The sequence below is a fragment of the Echeneis naucrates genome, chromosome 19 (assembly GCF_900963305.1).
Source record: "Echeneis naucrates chromosome 19, fEcheNa1.1, whole genome shotgun sequence".
Lineage (NCBI taxonomy): Eukaryota > Metazoa > Chordata > Actinopteri > Carangiformes > Echeneidae > Echeneis > Echeneis naucrates.
The window spans coordinates 12,136,347-12,154,014 of NC_042529.1; the positions used below are offsets into that span (position 1 = coordinate 12,136,347).

At 40.0% G+C, this 17,668-nt stretch overlaps 1 protein-coding gene across 9 annotated transcripts; it reads left to right on the forward strand.

The window, feature by feature from the left end:
• The first annotated feature begins 1,283 nt into the window (after positions 1-1,283).
• On the forward strand, positions 1,284-16,830 carry kctd17 (potassium channel tetramerization domain containing 17). Of its 9 annotated transcripts, none has more exons than XM_029528093.1 (7): positions 1,284-1,737; positions 9,594-9,702; positions 9,868-9,959; positions 10,618-10,764; positions 11,787-11,912; positions 12,396-12,531; positions 14,063-14,105. In XM_029528093.1, the coding sequence occupies exons 1-6, from the start codon at positions 1,375-1,377 to the stop codon at positions 12,489-12,491; spliced, it is 933 nt and encodes a 310-aa protein (XP_029383953.1). In that variant the 5' UTR covers positions 1,284-1,374; the 3' UTR covers positions 12,492-12,531; positions 14,063-14,105. The 9 variants fall into 9 exon arrangements, with proteins under 9 accessions (XP_029383953.1, XP_029383950.1, XP_029383954.1 ...); XM_029528090.1 differs by having other exon boundaries at positions 12,400-12,531; XM_029528094.1 differs by having other exon boundaries at positions 10,618-10,716.
• Positions 16,831-17,668: the final 838 nt, after the last annotated feature.

Here is a 17,668-nt window from a genome sequence, read left to right on the forward strand (position 1 = left end):
TTTGCCACACTTAACACACTTGATAATAATAACACTCGGAAACCCATATCTCTGAAATAAACAGGGATGACCATCCTGATTTCCTGATTTTATATATACATATATTTTTTTTCTTTAACATATTTGTGTATATATATATATATATATATATATATATATATATATATGTATATATATATATTGCAAATGTTTTAATAGTAGGAAATGTTATGTTTGAAGTGAATTATTATTATTATTATTATTATTATTCTTAATGTTCTATTGACATTATAACATTGTGGTCATGCAAGTTAATTGTGCAACAACTAAAATATTTGTTGTCAAGATGTCACAATTTCAATGCTAAATGAAATTTTATTGTGACATGTAAGACTACTCTTACACACATTTGTGCTCAAAGATAAATAGAAGTGTTCACAAGCAAGAAGAAAATGCACACAATGCTTCTTCTCTGCTTCTACAACTCCATCCTAGGGGATAATACTGTAAAATATTTGCTGTCCCAGTCATTCACATTTTGCTTGTTTGTACTGAACACAAGTGTAAGGCACACTCAAGTGTTCATGTTGTGACAACTGGTATGCGTCTTTCTCAATATACACCCAAGAGTGGCATAATGACAGTGCAGACTGAATTACTATTTTATCAACAGACTGCTTCATAAAATTTTGGATAATCGAAATCAGGGACATGCAGTGAATGTTTTTTCTATGAATTAAGTATTATGCATTAAAAATTTTCTTGTTTTTTTAGTAATGTGTATTCAGGTTTTCTGTATGTAAATAACAACAATAATAAAATCTTCCTGCATGATGAGTGGTGGTGCATTTTCTCGTTTTAAGTTCTAAGATTAGTTTAACTAAAACCACACGACTCAGTTTTAGGTGATCACCAAGTTCAATGACAAAAGACCCTAACCAGAAGTGTTGCAATCTTTCTTTCAAAATAAAACCGTGACGTGTTAGCGTGCCATCCATCACTCAGCGGACTGCATCGCTCATCAGATCACCCCACTCAAATCTAAAATAATAAAACTTTTTTCAAAACATTCTGTTGTATTTGTAGGATAATTCTACCCATCTCTGTCATTGTGTGTGTGTGTTAAATGTAACTAGAAAGAAATCCCATTTCAGGATGAAGTGCAAAGGAGCTATTAAATTCATCCAGCCCTTTCATTTCTAGTCGTCCACTCTTAATGTGAAGGGGACTATCGGATGTAGCCGTGCGGCTCTCAGAGTCTGTGCGGGCTGAGGGCGGAGTTAGCTCGGCCTCAGTCTGGAGAAGGAGCCGAGGCGGCAGCGCTAATAGACGGACGCCCTCGCTCGTCTGCCCTTCGTGTCCCTCGCCTTCTTTTCTGCGCCCCCCCCACCCTCAATGGCAACGACGGGGGACGACCAGCGGGAACCGGCGGACGTCGCCGCCCTGTCGACTCGCCACGGCTGCCACCACAACAGCAACAACAACAACAACAACAACAATAACAACAACAACAACAAAGACAACGAGGCGGGAGAGAGCGCGACCTCCGCCACTGCCGGCGGCGCCGAGCCCGGCGGGACGGCGTCGCAGAGCATCGCTAACGGCTCCGTCATCAACCCCAACGGGGGGAGTAACGGGAAGTGGGTCCGGCTCAACGTCGGCGGCACCGTCTTCCTCACGACCAGGCAGACCCTCCTCAAGGAGCAGACCTCGTTCCTGTACCGGCTGTGCCAGCAGCAGGACCTGCACTCGGACACGGTGAGTGCAGCCGGTAGTTCACACCGGATCACCGCCACTCATTAGAACTCAGGCTTAACACGTGTGTTTTAACGAGCCTGTCACACGCGCAACGCTGGTTAACATAAAGTTGTGTGGTGATATGTGACTGCCGACAGTTTAATTTCCCCTTTTCAGAGTAGGGACATCTCCTAAATATGGCTGGTACCGGCCTGACCCGAAGGGCATGTGAAACTGACCTTTCTCTGAGTTTTTCATGGCGACACAACTGGAGAGACAACACAGTAACACTTTTAGAACATTCCCGTTGTAGCGCATAGTTTGCCTGCTGTGTGTTTGCCTGCTGTTGCAACGTACACGTTCGCTGTATTCCGCTGATTTATCTCCATTGCTGTGGTTTGCCCTAACATGGTTAAACGATTTGGCTGCAGCATGTGTGCAGGTCCTGGCATGAAGTAAAGCCCATTTTGGTCTTGGTGATATGAAATCAGTAATAGATGAAGTAGAAACTGAATAGAGAAAGCATTGTCTGTAATTTGTGCAGTGTAATGTTTTTATCCGCCAAGGAATCATACTGGCTTTCCAGGGATGAATTGTATTACTGTGCATCTGTAAAATGCATTATTCCCAAAGTGTATAACCTAAGCTCTGTTTTGCTTCAGGAACACACCCTGCAGCTTCCATAGGCATGGAGTTGTCAAATGACCGGCTGATGTGTGTGCAGCATTAGGCTCCCCCATTCTCAATTTCTCCACGGTCTCTGTGTGTGTGTGAGATTGTCTCAGCATCATTTGATGGTGTGAATGTAGCTTCAGTCAGATGGATGAACACGTGCCTCCTCCTCTGCGGGGAGCTGTACAGTCAGTAGCTGGCATCTTATGGGGAGAGAGTGACATGTATTATGTGTTTACCAGTCACATGTAGGCTGAACACACTGTAAGGGCTGGCGAGACTTATAAATGATGCATATTTCCATTATGCCGCAGCCTTTGATATGTATGTGTGTGACACAGTGAAAGGGGTGGCTCTTCTCTTCCAATGGAGGCTGGACTCTACTGTAAATTGGCATTTAGTTATTTTTGGGTAAAAATCCCTAATTTCTCAAATGTCTGCTCTTTGAACACATAAGAAAATCTGCCACAAGGAGGGACAATGTGGAGACAAAAATGATCCTGGGAGATGTAATTGTACACTGCAGCACCAGTGTATATGTATTGTTTTGAGCATTGTATGTCATGTCTTTATTGTACAGCACAGTAGAGTGCTGACAGGAAATAAGAGGAGAGACGTTAATGAAATTAAATGATGGGCTCTGACTGAACTCAAATCGGTAATGGGACTTTGTAAACATCTTAAATCTTTTGGCTCCCAACAAATTATATATTGATAGTTAGCTGTCTAAATGTAAAGCTTTAAGTACTATTAGATTTGTTAGTCGACAGTTATCTGGCCAAAATTTTTTTTAACTAGCAAAAAGTGATGGAGCATTTCATAGGCCAAACATACAATTTAATGAATAGCAGAATTGCCATTAAAATAATAATTAGTTACAATCCTAGAAAATCAGTTGGTGAAGCATTTATGGAGGAAATAAATGTACAAGAGTTTGTGTACAGCTAATTTAATATATTATATATGAAAGAAATCACAGTTTTTATTTCTTCTAAAATTCTTCTAAAAAGTTCTTATAAAATAAAATTTTAACTGCATAACAGTCCTACTCATCAAATTGCAAAATGACTCATCCTGCTCTAACACACCCAGAGAAAAGAAACCATGGTCCAGATTGTTGGTAGAATGTATGCCAACTGTCAAGTTTATACAATCCCACAGTATGTATAGTCATGTTACCAAGATGCAGATAAATTCAGCTTCACTACCATTTGCTTTTCGGGATTTCAAGTGTCATATTCCTGCGGTTTCCAGAAAGAATCCAACCTCAGCTGAGGTATTAAAAAAAAAAAAGAAAACAGAAAAACCCACCAAAATTGGTGTTGGGAGATTTTTGCTTGACAACAGTGATGACTGTTCCCTTGCTGCACCGCTATGCTCTTGTGGAAAGAATATTCTCATGTGACTTTCAGCCACGATCTGATAGAAGCTCTCTTTGCAATGCCTTGAGACACACTGTCATACACTGAATCCCTCTGTCTCTCACAAACCTACATCTCTTTATTTTTCTCATTCCTTCATCACTGCTCTTTTCCAGTCCTGTCATGATTTTCATACTATTTATCATCATCATCCTGTCCTCCCTCATCCTTGCTCTTAGCAGCTAAATTACTCTGAATTCTTACATGGTTGTCCTTTTTTATCTGCACTTTTTATTTCTCTCAGGCATCTCACACAGTTCTCTGGGTAAACGTTTACTATTTATATGCCAAGAGATGCCATGCCATAGGAAGACTTAAAATAAATCCATCATCATCCCAAAAGAAAACAGAAGATAACACAGGTTATCCATGTGTTATCTGTTTTTTGTTCTTAGGCACTGCTGTGTCTATAATGTATGCCTGTGTGCAGTAATAACATTATGTAATTTGCAAATGCTCCCTCACCATAAATACAAAACCTAATTACTTGATATCATAAACAGAAACTGAGATGTTCAAGTCAAGAACAAAATACAGGCTCCAAGATAAAGGATTTTAACAAGTAAAAAGATGTAGATCTTAAGTACACTGCTAATTAATTTTGGTGTAAATCACAGCAGTAATTAGAGGAGAATGAAAAAGTTTTTAAACAATGTATTTAGTCAGTTCAGTTTTACCTAGGAGCTTAAAAGCATCTTTTTTTGAGTCAATGATGCCAAATAATCCTAACAGCTGGGAGTGCACACAAGCATGGATGATACAACAGATTGTGCGTGCGGCTAACTGGGAGCAAAATCTGTGTGAAGTGATGTTAAAGTTGGGTTTACAGACAAACTAGTACAGGCAGTCTGCTGGAGGTCAGCTGCTTGGGTGTATCGCTATGTCAGCTGACTAGATGTCACGACACTATGCTATGCTAGCTAAACAAGCATTCAAGAATGTCTGAGCCATGTTTTGTCGCAGAGTTGAGATAAAGACCACCTCAACTACAATCAGAAAAGAAATGCACTTGTGACAGAATACATTAACTCGGAGGTAAAAATGCTGATGTTGCTTTTGTTTAAATTGTTAACCAAATGGATCACAAGCGCAGTCCTGCTTCATACTTTACTGTGGAACCCCCATTTTCGTCCTGGCAGTCTTCCTATTCATATTAAGAATCCATTCAATATAGTGAACACCTTAAAAAAATCTGTCACTTGACCTGGAAAAAGTATGAAGTGCCCTTGCAGCCTTGCCTGTGTTTTCTTTTTACACTAAGGAGACAAAGCTGATTTTATGTGCAACAGAGTCTTCCTCTAATCTTTTGGCATTGGCTTGTCTCTGCTCAGTGCTCCTGGGCCATTTTTAAACCCACACACAGACTGTCTGGCGGTATATGGCTGTTTTAATGAGATTAATGGCACTTTGGTTGCCCTGCCCCCCCATCTAACCAAACCCAGCGACCTCTGCCGTAATACAACCCAAACTGACTTCATGCCAGCCCAATCCAATTACATCATGAACCTGAGATTTATCTTTGATACCTAGATGATATGAGCTGGTGTCATAGGGTAGCTGGTTGTGGACTGTAACCACATAATCGTATTACTGCAGATTGTGTGTGCTATTCATGTTAAATACAAATATAACATACTAGCATCACCATTTTTTGGTTATTATGCTTTCCTTTTGGCTTTCAAACTCAGCACAAACTCCAATGAATTGACATGCCCGTACTGGCTTTATCACCTTATCTGTACTGTAGTCAGGTATGAGGCATTGGTAGGGAGGATGAATATTGAAAAGATCCAAGTGCCAACATGTTTTCATTTGATTAAATTATTTAGAGCTGTGTGAACATGTTTTTGTTAGCATCAAGTATCCTCTAGGTGACTTGTGCTCAGCTACACAAAGAAGCTTTGTTAGGGTTAGTGAACTACACTTTTATATACACAGAACATAGAGGGCTAGTATGAGAGGAAAGAGAAACTGAAACAACGGGGCTTATGAAAACATTTTGGACTCTTTGGATGACAGTCCTCTAGGAATTGTTGGTGTTTGATGTATAGTTTTGTTGTACTTGGGTGGCGTGTCTGTACAGTACACTGGCAGCAGGAGTGAATATCATTGTAAATCTATCTGTAACTTATTGTTAGCTGGTTAAATCAAATTTTTTGTTTTGTCATCAGGTGTCTGCCCTAATCTGTATTTCGAATTAAAAGCCTTCCACAATTTTGTCGAATGGATATTTGTGGCTTGAATCCCTGATCGCCACTGCCCAGGCTGCACTAAATGTTTCAAGACATCACCAGCTCAAGACTGCAGTGCTAGTATCTCAGATGTTTGGGCTTGATTTTTGTACAGCAGGAAGTAATGAGGCGTCATCCATCTTCACATACAGTCATCAGTGTGAAGCAACAGGATACCTCCCACAACAGAAATGTCACCAACACTGAGAAGTAGGTGGTTCAGCCAGACCATCTGTGATGTCGGGAATGATGAATTCAGACAATGCCTACTTAGAAACCAGCTAATGTCTAGAGTTTTTCACAAACAAACCCCGCCCCCATTTCTAAAAATAAAATGAGAAGGACAAATATACATTTTTGCCAGTAACTTCATGATCTACAGAGATGGTGAAGTCACAGTGGCAGTTTATATAAGATATTTTAATATATGATTGGAAATATGGCAGAGTATGGCTCATTGTTAAGCCCTTGCTAAGTTGCTGTAATGAAAAAGATCGCTAACCCAAAAATTTGTTATGAAGATGTAATGGGCTTGAATTTTCTCAGAAAACTTGGCTTCGGGATTTCTAAATATTTATCTAAATCCTTGACAAATGGAATGAAACACCAATTTTACAAGGTCACTTTGCCAGAATGTGACATGAGGCAAAAAGACAAGCCAACTTTGATAAATCAGTATTGATTAGATAAAATTGATGAATAGGTGTCATGTTGAGTCACCCAGAAAATTGAACGACTGCCCTAGTTTCTTTTTCATCTGTTTTGAATGGTAAACTATTCCTAAATGAAGTTGCTGAAAATAAAAGCTGCAAATCCAAAATACAGTGGTTGACAACTAAACATTTTTCATTTAAAAAATTTTTCAAGTATCTGTGTGCTCTAATAACCATATGCGTACATGTGGTAGGTGTAGTTTGGAAGAGGTGTGTTTGTGTGTGTGTGAAGCCCGGTGTACTTACATCTACAGGATGATGTTGTGTAACTTTGCATCTGATTTCCCTGAACAAATGTTTTGTAAACTATTGACTCACCAACTAGTTGACCTTTCCTCCTGACACTATGAATATTATCTCCTTGGAAATCTTCAACTGCACACTATATCCAATAAATGGATTAACACCACATATAATTGCTAGCAAAATTGTCATGAATGTCACAGGAAAGCTTCATGGGATTAATAATGTCAGTCGCCGCAGCATGTAGCTTCAATAAAGTTTAACAAAAAGCAGATGTAGACTATTGGGTATTCAGTCATACTGTAGGTTAAAAGACAGCGTCCTGTGGCAGCAAATGGATCTGTCACAGTGAATAACTACTAACTGTGTGTGTGTGTGTGTGTGTGTGTGTGTGTGAGAGATACCATGGCTCTGACACATTCAGGAAGTTTTTCTCAGTGTTGTCATCTCCACAGTCAAGTCAATTCACGTCGATGAGGCATCAGTCTGCCCTCCAGTGCAGCTGTTTGTGTGTCTATGCTCAATGCTGCAGTCACAGCCTTTCCACATGGTAATCACTGTGATTTTCAGTGTACACACAAAGACACACACAGTGCTACGTCTTCACAAGTTGCCTCTTGGTTTTCATCTCCAGTTTCTTAGTTATGTGCTCTGTCTTCTTATTGTTTCTCTCTTTGTGTTTGGTCTGCGCAAGTGTGTTTATTACTAGTAACTAGTAACTGTTTCGCTATCCAATAGATTCCACGGTCTATAAATGTGTTGAGATTTGGTTTTCTATAATATTGCAAGTACAGAAGAACCTTTGTACGTACTGGGGATGTCATGTTTCTGGGATGGGGGCCGTATAATAACCCCGCATGAAGAAAAAAGCAGGCACAGCTAACAATAACAACACGTGCGGGCTCAGCAACAGGTCTGGCAAAATGTTTCAGATCATCAGGGAAAAGTTGTACGTGACCAAAAGCCAGTATGCAAACAGTGTCACAGAATATTTAAAATGAAAGGACGCACCTTTAAGAGATAGATCTGTGTGCAGCTGCATCTGCTGCTTTTTGTTTATCGCTGTGGTATCAATCATGGAGTTTCAATGATATTTGTACCAACTACTGAATTGCTGGTATTGTGAAATCTTTATCCCTAATAGATAATTAAGACAACCAACAGATCATGCCTAAAGTGGCCTCCTGATATTCACCTATATCAGGAGCCAAGAAGGAAAAAGTGACTGATGGTTGATATTGCTGCTCTGAATAAGCAAACAAGGATTTTCATAAATAGACTGATAGTCCTTCAAAGCCTCAACAAAATCTTTTTTTCATATAAAGCAGCTGTCAAAAGCAGCATTTTTAAGAAAAGCAAAACTGAAAAGGGAAAGACTAAAGAGACATTAATGAAAGCGACTGTACAAGATGCAGCTGGAGGTGAAGGTTATTCATCGCCACTTCAACAAATGGCCATTAAAAGATTCAGTCATGTGAAGAAGGAGGGTTTTCTTTGTCAAGCTGAAAATCTTCCTCTTGCTCTTGACTCTGTTTATTTTTTCTTTAGACTCTAATATCAGTGTACATGCCAACAGCCCAAATGCCAGTTGTAGATTGAGGAAAGACTTGCCAATAAGCAAGAATTGTGTCAAGGAACTTACTTATCAACAAAAAAAATCATGCTTTTTTATCTTCTTTTTGTCATGAAGTGAGTTGTTCACATGGTTGCTGTGAAGCAGTTGAACTGAATTCTGGGACCAGTCTGGATCACAGTCAGCGAAACATAATATGCCTTCTTCCTGCCCCAACTCCTTCTCTACAACCCACTGAAGCATGTGTTTATGACATGTAATCATTGGTGTGGCCAATGTTCCTTTTGTTGTGCATTTTCCATCAAATCCACCTCACTTCCCCCTCTTTGTCCCTGTGCCTCAATCTCCCAAAGGCTTGAGTGTTTTTCTATAGATTTCTCCAGCATTGCTTCTTTTGTGAAACCAGCTCTAAAAGGGGACTTTGCTTCAAGCGATCATCACGAGGAGAAGCAGAGGCTGTGTGTGTCTTTGGATGTGGGTGTGTGTGGGCAGAGGGGTAGTAGCCATGACATAACAGCCAGGCTTGGCAGAAGTAGCCTGGAGATTGTAAGCTGGAGCTGGATGATCTCCAGAGAAATGCAAATATCAGCATTGCATTTGTAACAGGAAGCAACAGGGCTCAACAGAGAATTAGGAAAATAAGGAACGGTTGTCATTCAAAAGTTATAAATAGTTGTTTCTCCTCAGAGCCTAAATCACCAGTCCAACATCAACAGAACCTCCACCTTACAGGAGATTTTTGTTTTGATGACAAACTCGTCTGCATTTCTTCTTGCTCTGTCAAGACTGCATATTTAAGATGAAAATAGCCAATCAGGATGTTGTTTTTTTCTCCAGCTAGTGAGCTTTCATGTCTAAAAATAGCCAGTATATTTCAGAATGCCATCCATTGCTCGGAACAAGGAAAGTAAAACTAATAACTTAAGTAACAGACTTGCTGCAATAATCTGACTTGAGGGTGTGATGATTTTATAACGGGCATTGTTTTCTTCTGCCTGTCTCTTTGATTCCTTCTCTGTAACAGGATGAGTCAGGGGCGTACGTCATTGACAGAGACCCCACGTACTTTGGTCCCATCCTCAACTACCTGCGACACGGCAAACTGGTCTACAACAAGGAGCTAGCTGAAGAAGGTTTTAAACTTTGACTCTATGTACATGGTGTTGGGTGCATGAGTTTTTGTTTGTCTTTTTGTCCAGGTAGAAATAAGGAAATGCCCCGAAAATTGTGTGTCTCCATGTCACACCATTTCTCCTTGAGCATTGCAGTGCATTTTACATTTTTTCTTTTGTTGTAAGGTGTCCTGGAGGAGGCTGAGTTTTATAACATCACACCACTGATCAAACTGATCAAGGAAAGGATCGTGGAGAGGGACTCCAAAGCCACACAGGTATGGACCCCTACCAAGTCTCTCCAAGTACTCTGATTAACAATACAATATTTCAAAATGTACACCCCAATAGTGCGGCCACACACACAAGCACCGTTACGTTGTAAGTGTAGTGCCTTTCAGTCATTTTTCTCTTTGTCAGTAATTTCACCCTTCTGTGCTTCTATAAAGAGAGCACTGCTGTACTTCAGGCTTCACTTTCTTTTCTTCTCACAGGATGGTTGTGCTCATTCTTACATAATCGCACTGCCCTCTTACACATACACCCACGTTCCCTGTGCTCTGCTGTACTTTGCTGGACTTGCTGTCATTTGCCTCCGGTTAAATAAAGTGCAAAAGAATAAAAAGAGATGTCCTGCTTTTATATCAAGCACAGAGCCATATTAGCTCTTCTTCTATCATTGCTGTCCACCGCCTCCACATCATATTGCAAATGGCTGTTCAGGATAGTTAAATATATTGACAAGAAGTGACCTATGACCAGCCTTGTAAAGGTTCATTGACCAGAGAGCATCTGGTCATCAACGCCTCATCCAATTTTACACTGCAGCAAATAAGTTTAAAGCTCACTTTTGCAGAGAGCAGGATGTCAAACTAACAGCAATATCACAGTTGTGTTAAAATTTTAATCATACCCTCCTCTTATGTTTTCCCCCAGCAGGTTCCCCCAAAGCATGTCTACCGGGTGTTGCAGTGTCAGGAGGAGGAGCTTACCCAGATGGTCTCCACGATGTCGGACGGCTGGAAGTTTGAGCAGGTCAGCGTGCGCACCTGCAGAAAGCCCCGCACCGGACTGCTCTGGACTGTGGGTTGGACTCACGCTGCTGCTGACCCTTCAATCTTGACCCTTGGCTTGACCCCTTGGTCCTGACCTGCTATTTGCACTCCCACAATAGACTTCTCTTCTTTTGTAGACCTACATTTATTGACTTACAGGAGCAAATAAATTAGTTTGTGTGAATTTAATTGCAGATAATCCAGAAGTCTGAAAGATTCTCTGCTCCATGTGCGAATACATAAACATGTTGGGGCACTGCTGGCTCTGCACCCAGCTAGAAAGGGCACACACTTGCATAGTACAGTGGTAGCGTGAGTGCAGCCGGGAAATAATCACAATCATCATTGTTGTACTTTTCCAGTTTAAAAGGATGGCCGAGTGCCAATAAATTTCTTAACGCTATTTTAGAGCCATAATGATTATTGGCTGGCTGTTCAGTGGCTATGGCTGTTCAGATGAATTAAGTCTACTTTACATTTCAGGATCTAGAAATTTTAATAACACAGGTTCTGTTTAATGTCAGTAATAATGAAGTCTGCCAGTGATACCCTGATTTAAAGTGAAGGCCTCCAAAGTTCAGTGACTTTGAGTTGAATGAATTTGTTAATGCCCTCTCAGATACTAAGACTTTTATTTCAGAGCCTTGTGGATTCTTAGTACATCAGCCTATCCACAGTGTAGCCCAGAAATCACCTTAGGCCCCACCTCCCCTTTCCCCCCACTGCTTTGGCACCAAGCTTCACTGCATGCTGCCTAGCTGCCTATGATTTGCACAAAGTCCCCCACAGAAGCTGAGCCACAACTGGAAGATGCTTTTTGTTGATTCCTCTGTTGAGTATGTAACTGCAGACTGTCTGCTCTTTGCACACATCCTCTGTCCACCATGCATGAGCACAAAAATCTTTCCTCGCTTTAATCTGGGACTTCAGCTTCTCCTTGCTTTCTTAGTTTTCTCTGCTATAATCTCTTATTCCACCTGACACTCACTCACTCTCCCTGTCCCCCTCTCCTCTGCATATCTTTCTGTATCTGTGTCTCTCCCTTCCAAGATGGTGAACATCGGCTCATCATACAGCTATGGAACTGAGGACCAAGCTGAGTTTCTGTGTGTCGTATCAAAGGAGCTTCACACACCAGGATCTGGACTGGGCACAGAGCAGAGCCACAAAACTAAGGTAACACTCTTGTTTCCTCACAAACATGCATACTGATTGGTCAGACTACAGGATCAATCTGTAGTTGTGTGTCCATGTTTTTTTTTTATGTGTTTATTCCTGTTTTGTGGTGATGTGTGAGTGTGAGAGGGGGGTATTTCCTGTCATTCAAGTGGAGGGGAATGTGCTTTGATCCTGCGCCTTCCACTGAAAGCTCCAAATGTCACTCGCCATGAAATGTCATTCGCACTCACTCACCTCATCATTCACACAGTTCTCCCTTTGTTTCCTGCAGTTATTGATCCCTCACTTTGTCTTCCTGTCTATCACTCACACTGCTCTCCCTTTCATATGGATATATAGATATATATCTGTGTTCAAATTTACCTCTCAGCCTCTCACTGTCCACTCTGACACTCATCAGCGTGTTCATTTTTCGTTTGTTTTGTCTTTTTTTTTTTTTTTCTTTTGTGTTTTCCCCTCCTTCCTTCATGCTGAATGAAGCCAGCGGAGATGCAGGAGGAGGAAGCAGCGAAGGATGAGGAGGAGGAGGAAGAGGGAGGGAGAGATACCACACCAAATGAGTGGCTTAGAGAATGAGGGAGTCGTGTTTCTTTGTTCCAAAGAAAGGCGGGAATGGGTGAGGAACTGTGCGATTAGATGTGGTAGTGGGTAGACCTCAGAGACTTTAGTGTGTGTGTGTGTGTGTGTGTGTGTGTACAGAGATCCAGGGTGTTTCATGTCACCGTATTGAGTATGAGCTCTAGGGTGTCCCTGTGCCTGAGCAGTGAAACAAGGTAGAGCAGAAACGCCTCTGAGAAAATATCTTGATAACTGCATCTTTCAAAAGCCACCATGCTATTTTAAAGTGTGGAAAATGAAAGCATTTCAGAAAGCTAGAAAATTATCACATAGTCTTGCTGAGTTATTTCCCAGCCCTGTTGATGGCATCAGTTAGTTCTGTTAGCTACATAAAGAAAGAGAAATAGCATAATTATTCCTGTCACAACCTTAAAGCTCTGCTAATGCACCAAACTGATCACCAACACCTTGACCCTTTTGTACAGTAGATGTGCCCCATGTTGATCAAAAATCTCATTTGATGAAATATAAGGCTTATGAATCTTTGCTCATTGACCAAAAAATAAAAATGTCATATATATATATTTCTTCACCTGACTTAAACCCTATTGAGAACTTTTGGGCCCTTCTTAAGCAGGAAATTTACAGTGAAGGTAAACAGTACACCTCTCTGAACAGTGTCTGGAGGCTGTGGTTGCGGCTGCACAAAAAGTTGATTCTGACCAGATCAAGAAACTGACAGACTCTGTGAATGGAAGGCTTGTGACTGTTATCGAAAAGAACGGTGGCTATCTTGTTCACTGAGGTTTTCTTTTTATAAACAGAAATAGATTTTGAGTTTATTATTCTCACTTTAACAGGTGAAAATAAACAGGTGAGATGGGAAAATCTCTCATTTAGTTGCATAATAATTCTGCACACTAATAGTTGCCTAATAATGGTGTACCTATAGATATTCCCTTAAGAAAGCCAAGACATTTTATGTATTATTTTTTATTTTATTTATTTATTTATTTAGGATTGACCAAGAGCACTGTAGTTGTACAAGAACAAAATTAATCCTCAAAAATACAACTGGCCTAATAATTGTGCGCGCAGTGTATGCACACATGAACATGCTCAGTCTGATGTAACAGTGGATTGACAGATGCATCCATACAGATATCGATTGGACTGTGTTTGTATGGGCTCTCATTACCAGTACTGTGACATGTAATATCCCTGACCTTCCAGTGCAGCAGTAACATTAGATGTCCTACTCAGGCTGTGTACCTGCTGCATATACAGTCTAAGTGTAGAGGTACACACAGATACACCCACCACATTATGGGGAATTTTAAGCATATGAATTTAAGTACCCCACAACACCCACAGGTAATAAGTAGTGAAAGCATGGCTATGTCTGTATGTATTTTTGTCAGTGTTAAGCCATCATACACGTCAGTTAAGTCATTCTGCCATCATTTCCATCATCACTGTCACCATCATCATAGCCAAACTTAGACAGTATACAGTGGGGTTTTCTGTTGTGTGTTTGTTTATTGCCATGAATCTGCAATTCCTAATTTTTTTTTTTTCCAATTTCACAGCTTTTCCAGATCCATGGGTCCCGGATGTAAAAAAAAAAAAAAAGCAAGAGTTTAAGTTAATTTTTTCTAGGCTTCTTACGACACTCTATACATGATGTGTTTGTGTTGTCTCAATGGACAGTCATCAAAACAGATTTGTAGCATTGTTATCAGTTGGTTGACAGATTGCCAATTGGAAGGCTCACCAAATGACCAAATAGGAAAGAAAAGAGCAAGTCAGAAATATTTTTCTGTGAAACTGATTTATTAGTAGAAATAATCATGTGTTAAAGTGTTACATTTCCAAGGGCAGTAGTGGAGCTTAGTAAATTTTAACCAAAGATCCAGATTAAAACGGGCTGAACCAAGGTGCTTAACTAAAACATGACAGAATATAAAACATGCATGAAGAAAATTGACATGCTGATCTTACAGGTAGTGGATGGTTTGTTTTATGCCATAGCTGCCCACAATTGGCATGGAGACGTTCACCAGTTAATCCCAAATTACCTAGTTTAACTGTAAACGTTGGCCTACTCTAGTCTTAATCATATTGTACATGGTCTAAGGAGCAGAACAGTCAGTGATCACTGTATATGAAAGCTGGTTATAAACCACCGGTTGATCCTGAATGGATAGAAAGTTGCAGCATTCAGCTCAGAGTTGCATCTGTTGCATTGACTCTGAGCCCTGATGCAAGTGTAGTTATTTGCTCTCAGTATGAACTTGGGCTAACATTGATTTGATGTCATCGTATTCAGTGTTAGTTCAGCTGCTTATCAGGTTGGTTGTCTTTAAACGGATAGAAATGATGCATGCCACAATTGGCAGGCCACCTTGTAGAGGCTGTAATCTGTCAAAGAGTATAAGAGTCACTCCAGTGGAGCTCAGAGGAAGAGCAGTCAGCCCACAAACACACTGCAGTAATGCAAAACACACACCTGCAACACTGTGTCTCAGTCCGTCACCCTGGCCAGGATCCAGAGCCAGCTTTGGCCTCAGTTAACAGAGATGTTGGCATGAGTAAGGGAAGAGAGAGGGAGGGGGATCAGACTGAGGGAGAGAAGGTGAGACAGGAGGGTGAGGGGAATCACCGTTTTCTAGTGATAGTCACTAAACTCACACTATCAGCTTGTAGCAGACAGAGCCGCTGCAGTGCAGGCATTCAATTAAAATAAGATTTCAAGAAACTGGTGTTTTGATGTTGTGACGTTTAACAACCCCTGCTGACAAATTATAGGAACTACACTACATGTTACAGTTCACTGCACAAGTCTGTGGCACAACTACTGACAGCAAGTTGTAAAAGTGCTTAATGAAGAGAAGACAGAAAGTGTAAGAACATGAACTTGCCTATCATTCCGCAAACAAATCTATCCTCCCACAAGGCTTTAGGACCAATCTCAAGTTGTAGTTGCTACAGGGTGTTCAGTTTTTAGAAACAGGTAATGTGTAAATATACATTTAGTCCATAATTAATCTACAACATCTCAGTGTCATAGCCTACATATTCAAGTACATATAATAGAAAATAGGCTGTAGAACAGATGGTTCCATGAAAAGGGGCAGCACTCTCTGAGGCACAAATAACAATAATTGATATATATAACCTACAGTGATCTGACCCAAAGAACTAGAAGCACAACAAATAAAGAAAGTTAGCCAGTTCACGTTACACTTTCAAGTTAGTCATATTAGCAACAATAACCAACAGCAGTCGTGATAAGCAGCCTTCAATAGCGTTGGATGCTTCAGAATGAATGTCAGATGAGAAAATAGTGTCATCTTCATTTAATACGCCTTCTCACAGTTATTTCCTTACAGATTGTCACTAATCTTCCACAAACGTTAACAAATGGCACAGATCTTTGCCCCGCCCACTGAGGTTCACCACGACAGCCATTATTTCTACTGCTGACACGGCAGGTGGAGTGATTGTTGGATGTCACCATTTTATGTTTGACCTCTGTGCACGCTGAAAACACACAGTTACCGTTTCATACATGCAATAAGCTGTAAGAGTCACAATGTGAGACAATCGAGAATTAGGATCATGGTTGGGAACATTTGAGTAACATTTTGATAATTAAATCAGAAAAAGTAGGCTGTAAAAACTAGTGTGTGCACGCTGCTGTGTGTGTGTGTGTGTATAAGATACACTGTGTTATTCATCTATAGGATTAAATAGAAAAAGGTCGTGGACCTTTAGGATCCTTGCAATACCTTATTAGTTTGATTAGGATAAATGTTAGAATAATGCAGATAGTTACTCATGATGCATATGATAATCATAACAGTGATAATAGAAAGGAGAAAACTGAAAGACAACTGTTTTTGTTGTGTTCCTTTAGCTGTGTGTTTTGTTTTTGTTTTTTTTTTTTAACTTGGATCATTTGGTGCCTTGAGTTCAAGCAGCAAAAGTGGCATGTCTAAAGACTGATATGTCACAATGATCATGGGAGTTAGTACATGCATATTTTTAATAACTTGTTCATGTTTTAGTTAAAACAATGGGTTGTTTACAGCCTCACTTAGAGTCCAGTCCCGGTTATATGTGTGTAAATTTCTTCATGTACACATTTGTTCACAGATTTTTTCATTTATCCTCCCCCCCCCAGAAGAAGAGCGGAAGAAAGTACACACAGAAAATGACATTGTTGCTGTTTGAAGCGGCTCTTGTAGAAGGTTTAAGCTTTTTTTGTATACATTGTCATGCCTTTTTTTTGTATGTTTTTGTCTAATTTATTCTTAATATTTTTTTAATGTTACACAATAACACAACTTTGGACTTTGACTTTTTTTTTTTTTTTTTTTTTTTTTTTTTTTAATCAGGGGAGTGGGGTGAGTGTCATCTTTGGGTGACTTGTTTTTTTCTACTTGAAGTCTATAGCTTTTATTTTTTAGTGACCTGATGATCTTCAACAGTATATAGAAATACATTCATCAGGGTTATAGTTTAGTGATAGTTTTCCTATCAAATGAAATGGTTTGAAAAAGGTCAGTTTTTCTAAAGCTCAGTTCCAGTCATCTTGATTGGTTTTCTGGATTCATGCAGAATTCATTCATTTCTACACAATTTGATGGTTGGTATCTGCCAAACGTTGTCTTCACATAGTATTTGATGTATAAAGTCTGCATAGCTGTCTGATTATTTTGTGCAAAAACAAATATAAATAAATAATAAGTCAGCAGAAAACAATCTTAATCAGATGCTGGAGTTTTTGTTTTCTGTTGTCCACAAGCTGTCATGTCTGTATACATTAACAAAATGACACATGAATTGTAAGGCCTCAGATAAATATGTTCAATTCAGCTTTATTTTATCAGGACCGAACAACATACATCTTCAGCAATGTGACCAACTATATTTGGGGGGGGGGGTGTTTGTTTTTACTTGATGTAAATGAATGTCACTATTCAAGAAAAATTAAATTTTCGTCCTTTGAAATACATTTTTGCAGATCTTGTTTCTTTTGTTGTTGTTCTTTCTCTGAGACAGACATTACATTTAGATCACTTATACACTGGTAGTGCCACTGTTGAATACTATAGCCAGTGTTTGTCGATGGTGCTGTGATTTCCTCATCACATCTCTGTTTAAGCTCAGTGTGGTTGACATGAGCAGTA

Bases quoted from the DNA above. Each gene is read 5' to 3' on its own strand.
- kctd17 (XM_029528088.1), top strand. From the start codon at position 1,375: ATGGCAACGACGGGGGACGACCAGCGGGAACCGGCGGACGTCGCCGCC. The intron at 9,703-9,867 runs GTTTTAAACTTT...TTTTGTTGTAAG, and splicing joins CAAGGAGCTAGCTGAAGAAG to GTGTCCTGGAGGAGGCTGAG. The intron at 9,960-10,617 runs GTATGGACCCCT...GTTTTCCCCCAG, and splicing joins GGGACTCCAAAGCCACACAG to CAGGTTCCCCCAAAGCATGT.